At 31.7% G+C, this 15,030-nt stretch overlaps 2 protein-coding genes across 2 annotated transcripts; one reads left to right on the top strand and one right to left on the bottom strand.

Annotated features, from left to right (window-relative positions):
- Window positions 1–6,094: 6,094 nt before the first annotated feature.
- Window positions 6,095–8,587, bottom strand: LOC120116318 (actin-like). The gene is made up of 5 exons (XM_039136831.1): window positions 8,507–8,587; window positions 7,828–7,900; window positions 7,341–7,734; window positions 6,563–7,176; window positions 6,095–6,341 (listed from the first exon to the last, which is right to left on the bottom strand). Exons 2-5 carry the CDS (start codon window positions 7,885–7,887, stop codon window positions 6,276–6,278), a joined length of 1,134 nt encoding a protein of 377 aa, XP_038992762.1. The 5' UTR covers window positions 7,888–7,900; window positions 8,507–8,587; the 3' UTR covers window positions 6,095–6,275.
- Window positions 8,588–11,863: 3,276 nt separating this feature from the next.
- Window positions 11,864–13,502, top strand: LOC120116361 (uncharacterized protein At3g17950-like). The gene is made up of 3 exons (XM_039136872.1): window positions 11,864–12,108; window positions 12,179–12,331; window positions 13,008–13,502. Exons 1-3 carry the CDS (start codon window positions 12,097–12,099, stop codon window positions 13,449–13,451), a joined length of 609 nt encoding a protein of 202 aa, XP_038992803.1. The 5' UTR covers window positions 11,864–12,096; the 3' UTR covers window positions 13,452–13,502.
- The last annotated feature ends 1,528 nt before the right edge of the window (window positions 13,503–15,030 follow it).

Here is a 15,030-nt window from a genome sequence, read left to right as displayed (position 1 = left end):
TATTTTTTCAGCTTTTTTGGGTAAATATTGGGCTTTGAAGTTAGGCCTCTTTCAAAGACCGAAACTTGTAATTTCAAAGTAATTAATAATTATAGGTCTAATGGTAAAATTGTGAAAAATATATATAAAAAATCTTAAAGTTTATAAAAGAATATAATTTTTTTTGTTAGGTGCAAGGTTATTTGTAGAGATTTGCAATCACTGGATTTAAATAATTGACTATAATACTAAATTAATATTATCAGATTGGATTTATCCCGTACAATACAAAGAGTAGAAGAGTTTCTTATAGAACTGAAAAAATAAGTATTAAATATACAAAAAGTCTCTAACGCATGTCTGTTTTTTCAGTTTAATGCCTAACGTTTCTTTTCGTTACTCAAATTGGGTCATGCAGTGACGGACCGTTAGTTTTATACGTTAAGTGACACGTGTCACAATCTGGTATTTTTAAAAAAGTTATTTAAAATTTTTAAAAAAAGTTATATATTTTTTAAAAAAGAAAACACAAAAATTTTCAAATAACCCTAAAACTTTGAACACCTTCATTTCAACCTATTAACCTTTAACCCTGTCACCGAACCACCCTTATCTGACCGGTGGTGGTGTACACCGCCGCTCCCACCGAACTCGACAGCAACCGACAACCTTAACCCGACCCTCAAATCACTCGAAATCGGTCACCGTCGAGTTTAATCTCAAGGAAATCATTCGGTCGCCCACTTCCAACCTCGGTCACCGCTCGTCGGGAGTCATCACCGCCTAGCCCAGTGGAAGCGCCATCCCGGACCGGTCATAGCCCAGTCATCCACTTGCCTCTAGTCGTCGCCATTCGTGGTGGAGTGGCGTTTGAAAGTCCGACGAAAAACCCCATCACCGTTAGATTTTTACGATTTTCGGCCGAAACCACCGCCTTTATGCCTCACTACCACCGAAGATGAGCTCGTCGGTCCTGTCAGACCAAAACCCAACCGGTTTGGTAAGCCACCGTCGTCGAGAGGACAAGCTTGGAAGAGGGGCGATCGAACGGTTAAAGGTAAATGGGTTGAAATGAAGCGTTTTCAAAGTTTTGGGTTATTTCAAATTTTTTGTGTTTTTTTAAAAAAATATATAATTTTATTTTTTTAATTTTAAATAAATTTTTTAAAATTACTAGATTGTGATACGTGTCACTTGACGGAAAAAACTAACGGTCCGTCACGGCGTGACCCATTTTGAGTAAAGGAATGAAACGTTAGCCACCAAACTAGAACGAAAAAACGTTAGGCACTAAACTAAAAAAACGGGCATACGTTGGACACCTTTTGTATATTTAAGCCAAAAAAATAATTACATATATTTGAGACTATGATATATTTATGATGGGGTATATTAGAATTTTTGATGAAATGTTTTTATCTAAGTTTATTAAAATTATTGTTTTAAGTATAAATAGGAAGGGTTTGTGTAACATCCCGAAATCCGGGTCAGTGACTAAAATGAGAATTTTAGAAATTTGGGGATCAATTTAGGAAAATTGATAGTTCAAGGATTTGAATAGGAATATTTTATTATTGGATAAAAGGGTAAATATGAGATGATTATAAGGGTATTATGGTAATTTAGCTTTGAAGATATTTTATCTCCCTTATTTAGGGAGATAACACGTGTGAAAGAGGAAAAAGCTTCAGAAGCTTATCTTCTTTCTTTCTTCTTCTTCCTCTCGTGGCTCCAGCTCCCAAAGGTAAGTTGATTTAATTGGTTAATTTCTGGAATTTATAGGTTGAGTTGGAATAATTAGGTGTTATGTAAGCTTAAAGAAAGCTTATATAAGCTTAAAACACCAATAGGAAAGAATTAGAAAGGAATTTCTATTAAGAGTTTAGAAATGAACTTTTGTTATAGAAAGGTTTTTGAAGTTCTAAGAATGGATTTGACTTGTCAATGGGTTAATTAAGAAGTTAAAGGTGATAAAATTGAATTTAGAACACATGGAAAATTTGATGAAATTCTTTAATTCAAGAATTATGGTGAATTATGAGAGATGGTAAAGTGTTATAGTGTTATAATAAGGTTTGCATATGTATAGATAAGTTTTAAGGTATAAGGAGGGATTAATAAGTAGAATTTGGGGTCAAAATAAGACATTTTCTTGCTCAAGAGGTAATTTTTGGGATGTGTGCATCGATGCACATTCAATGTATATCGATGCACTCTCAAATAAATGAGCATCGAATGCCATTAGTGCATCGATGCATGAGGAGTGCATCGATGCACCCCCTTAAGAGTAAAACATTGAAGGTGATTTGTGTACCGATGCACGGGTAGTGCATCGATGCACATATTAAGGGATGCATCGATACATGGTAGAATGTATCGATGCACTTCAATAGGAAATGAAATAAATCTTTCTTTCAGTCTAAGAAATTATAGATTATAGTATATCAATGGGATACGGATAGTATAAATATATGATTGTGTAGACATCGATCGAAAGCAAAGTTCGGATAGGTCGGCAGAGTAAGATACTCAAAGAAAACAAGAGCTTAAGAATGTTCATTGAGACCAGGTGAGTACATGATAGTAAGTATACGTTATGTTAAGGAATTAAGACTTGTGATGAGTCTAATTCTGATATTATATGACATGAGTACTAAAGCATAAACATGTAGTGATATGGTGTTAGATGTATGGTATATGAGTAAATGCATATGTCTAATTGTTGAATGCATATTTATGTGTGAACTATGTAAATGCATGTATTCACGATAATAGGTCATTTGATCATGAGATATATGATAAAATATATGTGAAAATAATACGACTCATATGTGTTTCTATTAGAATGTTATATGATATGTTATGTATGTGAAATGAATTATATGAATACATGTTAGTATAATAAGATAGATTAGATGTTATAATTGAATGAAGGGGTTGTATGAGAACATGTATATGCGAAAATATGTTGTGAGATAAGAATCATGGCTATGAACTATGTGAAAAGGAATACAAGTAAAAGTGAAAAGCTATGTGATAAGTGAATGTGAATTACATGCAAATATGCTATGTGAAAGTGAACTATGTGCCTACGTGAATATGTAAAAAGATAAATAATAATGCCCATGTTATATAATATGAGAGCTATAGGTATATTTGGCATGCCAAGAGTCGAGGGTCTACGTGGTCCTTCGGGACACAGTGGTCTTTCGGGACACAGTGGTCCTACGGGACAAATTATGCGCGCCCCTAGTGGGATTTATACGAGCTGTGGTGACAGCATTGTGCAAAACTTATAGGTACTCACATACCTTAAGTTCTCAATAGTGTGCATGGGCTTTGAAAAGAAACATAATTTGATATAATGATATGTGTGTTTCCTGTGAAATGGTATATGCGATATGTATAAGTGATAAGTTAGGATCATATGATAATAATGGTAACAAGTGCATAAGTGTAGTGGTGATATGAGATGTTATATGATTATGTATGATATAATCATAGTAATCATTAATGTATTGTTGTGTTTTGAAATTATATTATATGTTTATGTTCAATATATGCTCATATGATGGAATTGAATTAATGACAAGGAAATAAGTAAGGATAAAACATGTTAGTGATGAGTTCAGTAGGTATATAAGTATAATATGTATTACATAAGATGTTCATGCATTTGTTAGTTACTTTATGTATTTACATGTCTCACAAAGTCTATGACTTAGCGTGTAAGTGTCTTACACGTAGGTGTGGATAAGTCAGAAGATAAAGCTTCGGATCCGTAAAGCAGCATATCTCCGTGCAAAGTTCAAATAAGAAATATTTTGTAAAGTATGTTTTGTCATATAATTTAGTATGTTGGCATGTAACTAAGTCATTATATATGTACGCTCTGATGGAGTCTGTTAAAGTTTTAAACATGTTTATGTAAAATAATTACTTTATAGAATAGAAGTTTTAAATTTTCTATGGTTTTTTTATAAAAGTATATGCTTTGAATGGTCAATGTGACACCTCGGACTCGTATTCGGGTCGGGTACGGGTTGGGGGTGTTACAGTTTGACACTTTTGGGTCCATAGGTGGTAACTAAATCATTCCGATCGAGTTCAGATTGAGTCATTTTAAGTTTAGATTGCATTTAATTTAGGTTTTATTTGGGTCGAATCTTATTCGAATTTAGTTCAAATTTATGATAATTCGAGTTGAGTTAATATTAGATCGGTTGATTTTTTAGTCTGGCCAATATCGAATTGGTCGATTTCTATTCAAATTAATGTCGAATTGATTAATTTTTTTATTCAGATCGATAAGTTCGATTTGGGTCAACCTTTGGATTTTTAGGTCAATTCAAGTTGAGCTGGGGATGAGTCTAATTGAGCATATATATAATTATTGATATATTATTGTAAAAAATATATATCTTTTTGTTTGTCAATTTTATCTTTTAGGCTCAATCGAGTATATATAGAATTGTTGATACCTTCTATATCCTTAAATCTATTCCAAATCAATTGAACCTTTTCCTCGGTTTCTCTGATAGCATTTGGTTCGACTAATTTCCTCTCACTAAGATTTCCCAACATAATGAAGTCCTACACTTACGATCATATAAGGCTTCAAATGGAACTATTTGAATGATAGACTGTAAACTATTGTTATAGGCGAACTCAATTAGCGGGAGATTTTCTTCTCAACTTCCCTCAAAATCAATAATGTAACAATAAAGCATATCATCATGAATCTGAATGATTCTTTTAACTAAACAACCATCTGCAGATATAACATTGTTCTGAAATGTAAATAGGTACCCAAAGTCTCGTGAAGTTTCTTCCAAAATCTTGAAGTAAATTGAGGATATCTAATCAGATATAATTGAAGTTGGTATGCCATGAGACCTTACCATCTCCTTAATATATAACTGAACTAACCACTTTAAGGTAAAGTCCATACGTACTCATAGAAAACACATGATCTTTATCCTTTGATCTATAATCACTCAAATAACATCATGCTTACACGGAGTCATTAGTAATTTTATGACAAAATTCACAGTGATTAATATCATTTTCATTGTAGAATCTGGATCGACTGAAGTAGATAAAAAAAAACCCTGACATTAGACTTTAATCTCCTTGCAAGTCAAATTATTAAAAAACTAGAAACATTTTTCTTCATGTTCAACCATTAATACAATCGTCGGAGCTCTTAATATATCTTATTTATTCTAAAATGAACTACTACGAGACTCGTAAATTTCTTATCTATATTGTTTCAAATTTAATTTCTTCCAAGTGAGCAAGTACTTGAGGCTTTTGTGATCAATACAAATGTAATACTTTTTAAATGATACAGATTAAATTTAGGTCGGATCATTTTAGATCTGGATTGTATTCGATTTAGGTTTTATTAGGGTTGAATCTAATTCAGATTTATGTTAAGTCAAATCGAGTCAAATGTCGAATCGGATCAAATCGGTATTGAATCGATTAATTTTCGAATATGGTTGATTTGGATAAATATTTTTTTTTGGTTAAATCATATAAATATATGATTTTCTTCTTCAAAAGCTTATTTTTATTTTTCTTATTAAAAGGTTAATAGCAATATATAGCATGAGCTTTCATGTAGCGCCCCAGAAACCCAACCGAAAACGTTGGCATTGACATTTTAGGTTATTATTTTTATACAAAAGATATTAGTTTTTGAGTCAGACACCGATAATTATATTCTAGTTATACTTTTTAGTTTTATTTAATATTTAAAATAATTCATTCCAAACTACATCTCAAACTCAAAAACAAATAACCAAGCATGGGAATCGAACTCATAATTTACCAAGTAAAATGACTTTAACAGAACATGTTTGAATGCTTGATTTTTATTTGAACTGTACTTGAGTTTTAAAAGTGAAATTCGATCACGGCTTAAACCAAATTTCAAATCAAGCTTAGGCTCGACTGAATTACACCCCTATCGTATTAACCAAGATTGTCCATTTATAAAGCAACAAGATAAAGGGAAATGGGAAAAAAATTTGAGAATTGACAATAACCATAAATACATTGACAGGCCATTCAATGATAACGAACTGCTTTGGGGGGGGGGAATAAAATGAACCAATTTGAACTCTATCATTATATCCACCGTCTCACATTGTTTCAACAATGAACGTTAAGTAAATAAGGAGAGAAAATAGGATAGGATGATTAAAGAGAAACACCAACAGAAAAAAATCTTGAGAGCTGAAACCGTTTCGCGGAGAAACAGGCCATTGTTTTTCTTGCATTCTGAAGATTCAGAAGCACTTCCTGTGCACAATAGACGGGCCGGATTCATCGTACTCTGCCTTAGCAATCCACATCTGCATTCCGAACACAATACGTAAATGTCGTCTTTAGTACGAGTATGAAGCATGCTAGAGTGAAGATGAGAAATGAGAATTAAAATGTCCAAATCTCGCAAATGTGCAATTAACCAAACTATGTTGGGTTAGAACATAGATTCTGTTTTGTGAATTGAATAGTCAATTTGTCACTAACAGCGACTACATGCAGTCGGTCAGCATTTTGAGTAAGAAAATACCTGCTGGAAAGTACTGAGAGATGCTAAGATGGAGCCTCCAATCCAGACACTGTATTTCCTTTCAGGTGGAGCCACCACCTTAATTTTCATGCTGCTTGGGGCTAAGGCAGTGATTTCTTTGCTCATTCTGTCTGCAATTCCTGGGAACATTGTAGTTCCACCACTGAGAACAATGTTTCCATACAAATCCTTCCTGATATCAACGTCGCACTTCATGATGGAATTGTATGTGGTTTCGTGAATGCCAGCAGCTTCCATCCCTATCATGGAAGGCTGGAAAAGGACTTCTGGGCATCGGAAACGCTCAGCACCAATGGTGATCACCTGGCCATCCGGCAATTCGTAGTTCTTCTCAATGCTAGAACTAGTTTTGGAAGTTTCGAGCTCTTGCTCAAAGTCGAGTGCAATATAAGCCAGCTTCTCTTTTATGTCCCTCACAATTTCACGCTCTGCTGTAGTTGTGAATGAATAACCACGCTCAGTCAAGATTTTCATCAGGGCATCAGTAAGGTCACGACCTGCTAGGTCGAGACGGAGGATGGCATGTGGGAGGGCATATCCTTCATAAATAGGGACAGTATGGCTCACACCATCTCCAGAGTCCAGAACAATACCTACATAAAGTATCGTAGAGAACAGTTAGCACATGAAAAATAAGCAGAGATCTGAACTTTATAATCATTATGAAAATCATTTAATATATAACAAGTATTGGACAAGACAATAGGTAGTTTATCTCAAATTTTATCCATTAGATCACGAGTAGTCATTTGCTTACCAGTTGTACGACCACTGGCATAGAGTGATAGAACAGCCTGGATAGCAACATACATTGCCGGAGCATTGAAGGTCTCAAACATGATTTGAGTCATTTTCTCACGATTGGCTTTTGGGTTGAGAGGTGCCTCAGTGAGAAGAATTGGGTGTTCTTCAGGAGCCACACGAAGTTCATTGTAGAAGGTATGATGCCAAATCTTTTCCATATCATCCCAGTTGTTAACTATGCCGTGTTCAATAGGGTATTTAAGAGTCAGAATACCTCGCTTGGACTGAGCCTCGTCCCCAACATATGCATCTTTCTGTCCCATTCCAACCATCACACCAGTGTGTCGTGGACGACCCACAATGCTAGGGAAGACAGCCCTTGGAGCATCATCACCAGCAAATCCAGCCTAGAAAGTGTAAAATGAATCATTAGGGGGAAAATCATATATAAATCTAGAGAAAAAAACCTTAGAAAAAAAAAGATGAAAGTACAATGATACCTTGACCATTCCAGTTCCGTTATCGCAGACAAGTGGTTGGATATCCTCTCCATCTGCCATATTGTATCACCAGCTGAAATAACATCAGAATTATTATGAGCACTGATTTAAGTATAAAGGCAAAGATATACTATACAAAATAAAATTATGACTGTTTTAGTTCATAATCAAGTAATCCATCACAAAGAAATTATTCAAAAATAAAAAAACTACTACGATTAAATTAGAGAAGAGAATCCCTTTATATAATCATAAATACACATTTTTAATTTTTTTTCACTGCTAAGTCAATCAGAAATACGAAAAGAAAAGAAGTTTATTGGACATTAATGCAGATGAAAAATTATAGCATGCTAGTCCAAGTCACTAGAAGCTAAAGAATCACAAATTATCCAAAGATTCCAAACAGGAACCACTAAACTAATTAAAATGAAATTGGTTACATACAATTCCTGCCAAATTATCACAATGCAAATCAAAATCAGATTAACAATCAACAAGTACATTCTTAATAAAATCGAAACAAGAATCATTAGTATGAACAGTAAGTGTGTCATTGTTATTTTATTTACTATCATTTGCTAGTCAACACAAAGGCCTTCGTTTTGCAGTAGTCATTTTATTTAACATTTTGTTCCCTTATACTTTCTCTAACCAAACAGAAGGAAAGATAACTCACCTGAAATAAAAGGAAAAGTGTAAAACCAGAGAAGACGATCTGAGATGCCCGCCCTTTGGATTCCAAAAGAAAAGGAAAAAGATGGAATAAAATGGCAGGTGAAAAATGATTACCCTATTGAAATTTAAAACTCAGAGAAACTTTTTCTTTTTTACTTGTTTTAACCCTTTTACCGGGTCCTTCGGTTGTAGGTTCATCTGAGGGGTTAAGGAACGCTTCAACAGCTCTCTATACCGGTAAAACCGGTTTCCCATCCTTCTTGATTTTATTCAATTAAGATTAAAGTAGTATTAATTAACATTAATTAATACTATTTACACCCATTTGTAATTCAATCCAACTTCATACATAATACGACGAATTTTAATACATTATTCGTAAGTATCTAAACCACGTAAAACTTTTAGTTTTCATCATCAAACGATCTTAAAAAATTATAAAACTAAAGATTTTACGCTAGATGTATGTTGATCATAACTCTTATATATATACACACACAAATAATGACGGTTAATTCTTGTCGATTAAATTAAATTAATGAAAAATTTTTCTTTAATAGTTAATCAAATCAATTTTTTTAGAAAATTAATAACCAAATTGAATAAAAGCTCGTCTAATTCAACTAATTTTCAAATTAATAAAAATTTATTTAATAAAAATTTATTGTAATTTTTTAATTAGATTAATTTTTTGGATTTAATAGAGTATTTTTTTTATTTGGGTTAAATTTTGATAGGATCTTGAAAGTTATGGATTAGTATAGTTAAAAATAGTTCGATCTTGATTTTTAATGGATTTGAGTTTAAAATATATATGTAATATATTAAATATGTAATATTTTAATTAGTTTGATTAATTAATTTATTTCAAACCAAATTATCTAATAATAAATTTTCAAAAAGTTTTTTTTAACTAATACCCAATTATTTAATCAATTAATAAATTAATTATGTTAAAAGTGAATAATAAACATCCATGTAAAAGGGTTTGTATTTTAAGGTCCGTTTGTTTCACGTAAAACGTTTTTCGAAAAATGTTTTTCTCGTTTTTCAGTATTTGGTTGGAGGAAAACTGGTTGGTCAACGTAAAATATTTTCATGGTCAACATAATTTCCTTTGTATTTTCTGTAAAATTACTTACAGTCTGATTTTTCGTAAATCATTTTCCGAACTTTTCACTTCAAAGAATAAATACTCAAAATAATTTTATTTTATGAATTTAATATTAATAAAATATTTTAATATCATTTTAATCAAAATATTAATTATTAAAATATTAAATATAATATTATATTTTTAATATTATAATAAAATAATCAATTATATTATAATAATATAAGATATATTATATTTTTATTTTAATAATAAATAATAAATTATTAATAAAATTTATATTGTTTATTAATTTCATAGAAATAATATTATTAAATTATTAATAATGAATAATATTACTTATATATTTAATATTAATATAATAATCTAATAATATTTTAATAAAGATATTTAAAATATACTAATTTTTTAAAAATATAATATAACATTATTATTTTAATAAATAATTAATATAATGTATAATATTTTTATTTCAATAAAATATACCAATATTAATATTTTTATTAATAAAATTGCAAAAATAATATTTTAATAATAAATAAATTATTTTAATATTTAAATAATAATAATAATATTAAGTTTTATGATAAATAATATCATTTATTGTATTTAATATTTGTAATAAATAAATTTTAAAAAACTCATCAACTAATAGAAAAAAAGTTTAAACAAAATCTTCTGAACATCGTAAAACGTTTTATATAAAATGTTTTTTAGAAAATGTAACTTATTTTTGAAAAACATTTTCAGTTAAACAAACGAACCCTTATTGCGTGCCAGTGCTAGCTTTTGTCCTAGGAGCTTTAATAACATGGGCATCATGCAATACCTGACAGATAATTTGTCCGAATTTGTCCCTTTTCTCTGTAAATCAATCAGAATAATTGTACGAACAAAACAAATTTATTTTAGTGGTTAAGAGATTTATTATTATTTTTTAAAATTTTATATTTGAATATTATATATCTTATAAATATAATTATTTAATTTTAAATAATTAATTTTTTTAATATATATTATCTTATATACATCTCTAATTTATTAAAAGAAAAAAATCACAACCATCAATGGAGCTTAGAATATTGTTTAATTAGCCCAAAGCTTAGCTCATAACATACCTTCTGGGACCCTTGCTTACGAGTGTAAATAAATAAAATATTTGATAAATTGTTTGTGAATTTTTTATATAATGTTTATTTATATTCGTTTGGTAAATTAAATAAATGAGTATAAATAAAAATTTTATGATCATTTAATAAATGAACGAATACGAACAAATGAGTATTCTATTCGTTTATGTTCAAGTTCAAACTCGTATATCGGCTCAGTTACCAGGTTCTCCTTTTATTTTTATTTTTTTATTTTAAATATTGGTAAGGTATGAACTAAATTGAATACAATGTAAACTTCAGAGTTCAAACTGTGAAGCTTGAGAAGTTTAAGAATTAGTTTTATTTAATTGTTTAGTTAATATTTTTGAACATATAAACTAACATATTCGTAAACGCTAAATGAATAATCACATGCACAATATTAAAAATTTAAACAAATATGAACCAAATATAAACATTTATAAAAATAATAAATAGACATAATTATGATCTTATATGTTCAAATTTGATTCATTTATATTTGTATCCTTATTATTCCTGCAGTTTATGGGACTTTGTTTATTAAAGAAAAGGTTTGATTTTGGGCGACGACGCAGCAGAAACCGTGAAAACAGTAGTTCATTGGGTTTCTAGAGAGTAGAGACCCATATCCTGTAGGGTCCTAAAAGTTGAAAACTTGGGCCAGCACCACTGTTTTGTCAACCGTAGCAAAAAAGAGTTACACCCTTGATTGCGATTTAGACTCTCAAAATGACTTATTTTCAATGGCTATGTGCTTTGTTATTGCCCTCCACCAGGGCAAGAGTTGACCACTTGGCCCTGTCTCTTCCACTTCCTTGGATCCTCCTCTGTCTTCACTCCGTTACCAAATAAAATTCATATGAATGTCATTTATGATAGATGGCAAGGCATCATGAACAACATATTTAATAGCAAGTAGGCTATATAAGTGTTAATTTTCAAGGGCAACATCTGAACTGCTCGTGGACCTTTATCTTCTGATTCTAATTTATTTTATTCAAAGTACATAATGATTTTGTTTCTGTTTTCTTTTTGCAAAGCAAAACAACACAATGCTTTCAAATGATAGGACTCATTACTCATTTATTTCCATTTCTTTGACTATCTTCACCTTGTTTTTTTTTACTGTCCTCTCTCTCTCTCTCTCTCTCTCATGACATGAATGGAACGAATATTGTTCTTCAAAGTTCATACACTCGAACTTGCTCAACTTCTCACTAACCTATAGCTTTTAGGGTTTTCTTTTCTTTTGTTTTCAGGGTTCATGTTTCATATCTACTTTTTCTAAGATCAATCAAGTCATACTCACAAAAATCCAACTTTGGAGAGTACTTTAGCAGATTCATGGCTCATCAGGTAATGTTTGTCTTCTCTCTGATGGGTTGTCTTGCAGATTTATCCTTTTTCTAATTTGATTTTATTGCAGGAAGAAGGTTGGCCCCTGGGATTGCAGCCCCTGAATGTGAGAGTTGGGCTGCCTGCTAGAAACCATGACTACTCAGGCTCCATTTCATTCAACACTGTTCCCACTGGTTCCCCAACTTCATCAACAGATTCATCTTCAGATTTGGACACAGAGGTCAGTGACTCAGTCTCACTGGAAAACTAGACATATTTTGGTTGGATTGTTTCAATTTTACTGGAGAATTGATTTTTTGTTGATTATTGAGTAGTCAGTTAATACCCAATTTGTAATAACATTGAACAGTGCTGATAGATCATTCTCTTACTGGAGAATTGGTTATTTTTGTAGGACAATTAATCAAATACCCAATTGTTCAAGTTTTAATTTTCAGGATGACTTTGATTGGGTTCTGGGGATGGAAATTTCTGCTTCTTCTATAGGCTAAAGGCACTTGAAGTGTGATACTCTTCTCAGGATGACAATATAGAACTAATATTTCTCAGAAATTAAGAGCAGGCATAATGCCAAAAAATATTTCTAATGTTTTAGTCTTAACATTTCATTAAATAGTTAGTTTAGCTCTTATTTATTCTTTTTACAGAATTTTTGTTCCAACATTGGATTTTAAAGCAAAAATGCTCCTATATTTGAGCACTAACCGTTTGTTTGTTGACTATCGGTTCCATCCACGAATGAGCCTTTTATCTTAAAAAAACATTGGAACCAGAACGCTCCAAGGAAAAAAGAGTCGAAATGATTATTTAATCAAACGATAGGAATATTTTTGAAATTTTGCCTTAAGAATTCCAAGTATAAATTACTGATATCTCTTGCTTGATTAATTTTTCAGTCAACAGGGTCTTTTTTCCATGATAAGAGCATTACACTGGGGAGCCTAATCGGTGTTTCAAGCATCTTAGAACTCTCGAGAAGATCCATAAGAGGAAGAAAAGCTGAAGCAACAAGAGAAAAACGAAGCAAAAACAACAGATCAAAAGTTTGGCTATTTTCTTTATGTTCAAGGGATGATACCAAGAGTGCAAACAATGTTCCGTCGCTTGGCCATTTCCTTGCGGTGGAAAGAAGAGCAGCCGGCGGATATCGAAGGGGTTCCATGGTGGATGGACCTGACGAGCTTGCCCTGCAGGCTCAACCTAATATAGAATCAAACTCACTATTCATCAATGGCTGCATCGCTCCTCCTAGAACCACTTCAAACCATGTTGCAGATACTGATGATGGTAACAGTTATGGAGTTCCAGTTATGCTTTCCTGCATATGTGGACAACCCTGAACCCTCCCTCCACTTACGCATTTGCAGCTAAATTTTCGGTCTATAGTCAATTTCGTATGCTTTAGGATTTAGTAAGGACTAGACTTTATTTTCATTGTCATATAGTAGTATTATTCTTCCTTTTAGTAATATTAAATGTTTTGACTTTTAAAATTTTATAATAAAGTACATAGATGGTTTTTCGACTATAAAATATTATTTTGTTGAGTCTCTTAACTATTAAAAGTTATAAAATGATCACCCGACTATTCATTATGTTACAAATTTGTCATTTTTCCATTAAAACATTAAAGGTGTCTGAGTTGGACGTTAATATTCTGACTGGATATGATAGTCGTTTCAGATTATGAGATCAAATTTTATCATATCTCTGTTAATAGATTAACGTCTAACTTAGGTTTTCGTCAAATTTTGAACGAAAAATGATGAATTTAGAACATAATGAATAATTATGTAACCATTTTGTAATTTTTAATAGTCGAATGACTCAATAAAACAACCATCAATACTCTATAATCGAGAGACTCAATAAAATAATATCGTATAGTAGGAGGATCATTTTTATACTTTACCCAAAATTTTATAATCCTGCCTCTTTTTTTAATCGAAATGGAATGATTGTGAAGCCATGGGCTATGATCATCAATCATAACAAACAAGCAAGATTACACGGTGTTTATATGAAAAGCCGAAAGGGCAAAGGCCAACCAAAAAATGGACGTTTGGCTCTTATAAGTTTAGGGTGTTCATCCCATTGATATGCCTTTCTTTTCACTCCTTGACCGTATCGTGCCCCGACTATCTACTTCAAATCTTTAATATCCACGTCATTCTCACCTTTTATTTCCCTTTTTATTTATTTATTTTTAAATACACTTTTCACCTTAAATCATTTGTACATTAAAATATTTAATAGATGTAGAAATTAAATTTGAAATGATTGGATATAAAAGAAAATGAACGTTGCATATGTGTTTTAAAAATTATTTTTAAATGTCTTAAGGTAAAATAGTATTTATTGATGGAACAAACTGATCTCGTCGGTTGTTGGCGGTTTATCCTTTTTTAATTTAGACGGTGAATCGTGATCAGTGAAAGAACGATTATTGGTCGGTGTTCTTATGTGTGAGAGAGAGTTGTGTTGGATATATGAACTGCAAAACTACACCGTTAGCACTGACTGAAAATATAAACAGTAATTAAGAAGAACAGATTCGTAAACCGTGTCGTGGTAAGAACCACTGCCTTAGAAACGAATTCGCCTCGATGTGTGTAATCGCTGCAGTAGGCGGACCGTCCCCCGAGGTTAACACGGTCGCTCCAAATTCCGTACACCCGAAACCGGAGTGGACTGCTGGTGGTATTGTACTTCTGATCGGAAAGCACTCAGAGAGAACTCACGGAGAGAACTTTAGAAAACACTTTGTAAGTGAATTGTAAAATGTTTTGGAGTGAGTTGAGAAGCTGAATATAGCTCTCTATTTATAGGCTAGAAATAGGGTTAAAATCGTCCATAAAATTTCAGGATTAAACCTCTTATTTGTAACAGCTGAAACGTCTAGATGAACCTGACTCAGAA

Source organism: Hibiscus syriacus, unplaced genomic scaffold (genome assembly GCF_006381635.1).
Source record: "Hibiscus syriacus cultivar Baekdansim isolate YM2019G1 unplaced genomic scaffold, ASM638163v2 tig00110293_pilon, whole genome shotgun sequence".
Taxonomy (NCBI): domain Eukaryota; kingdom Viridiplantae; phylum Streptophyta; class Magnoliopsida; order Malvales; family Malvaceae; genus Hibiscus; species Hibiscus syriacus.
The sequence above is the reverse complement of the archived record's forward strand: the minus strand, read 5'-3'. Positions and strand labels throughout refer to the sequence as shown.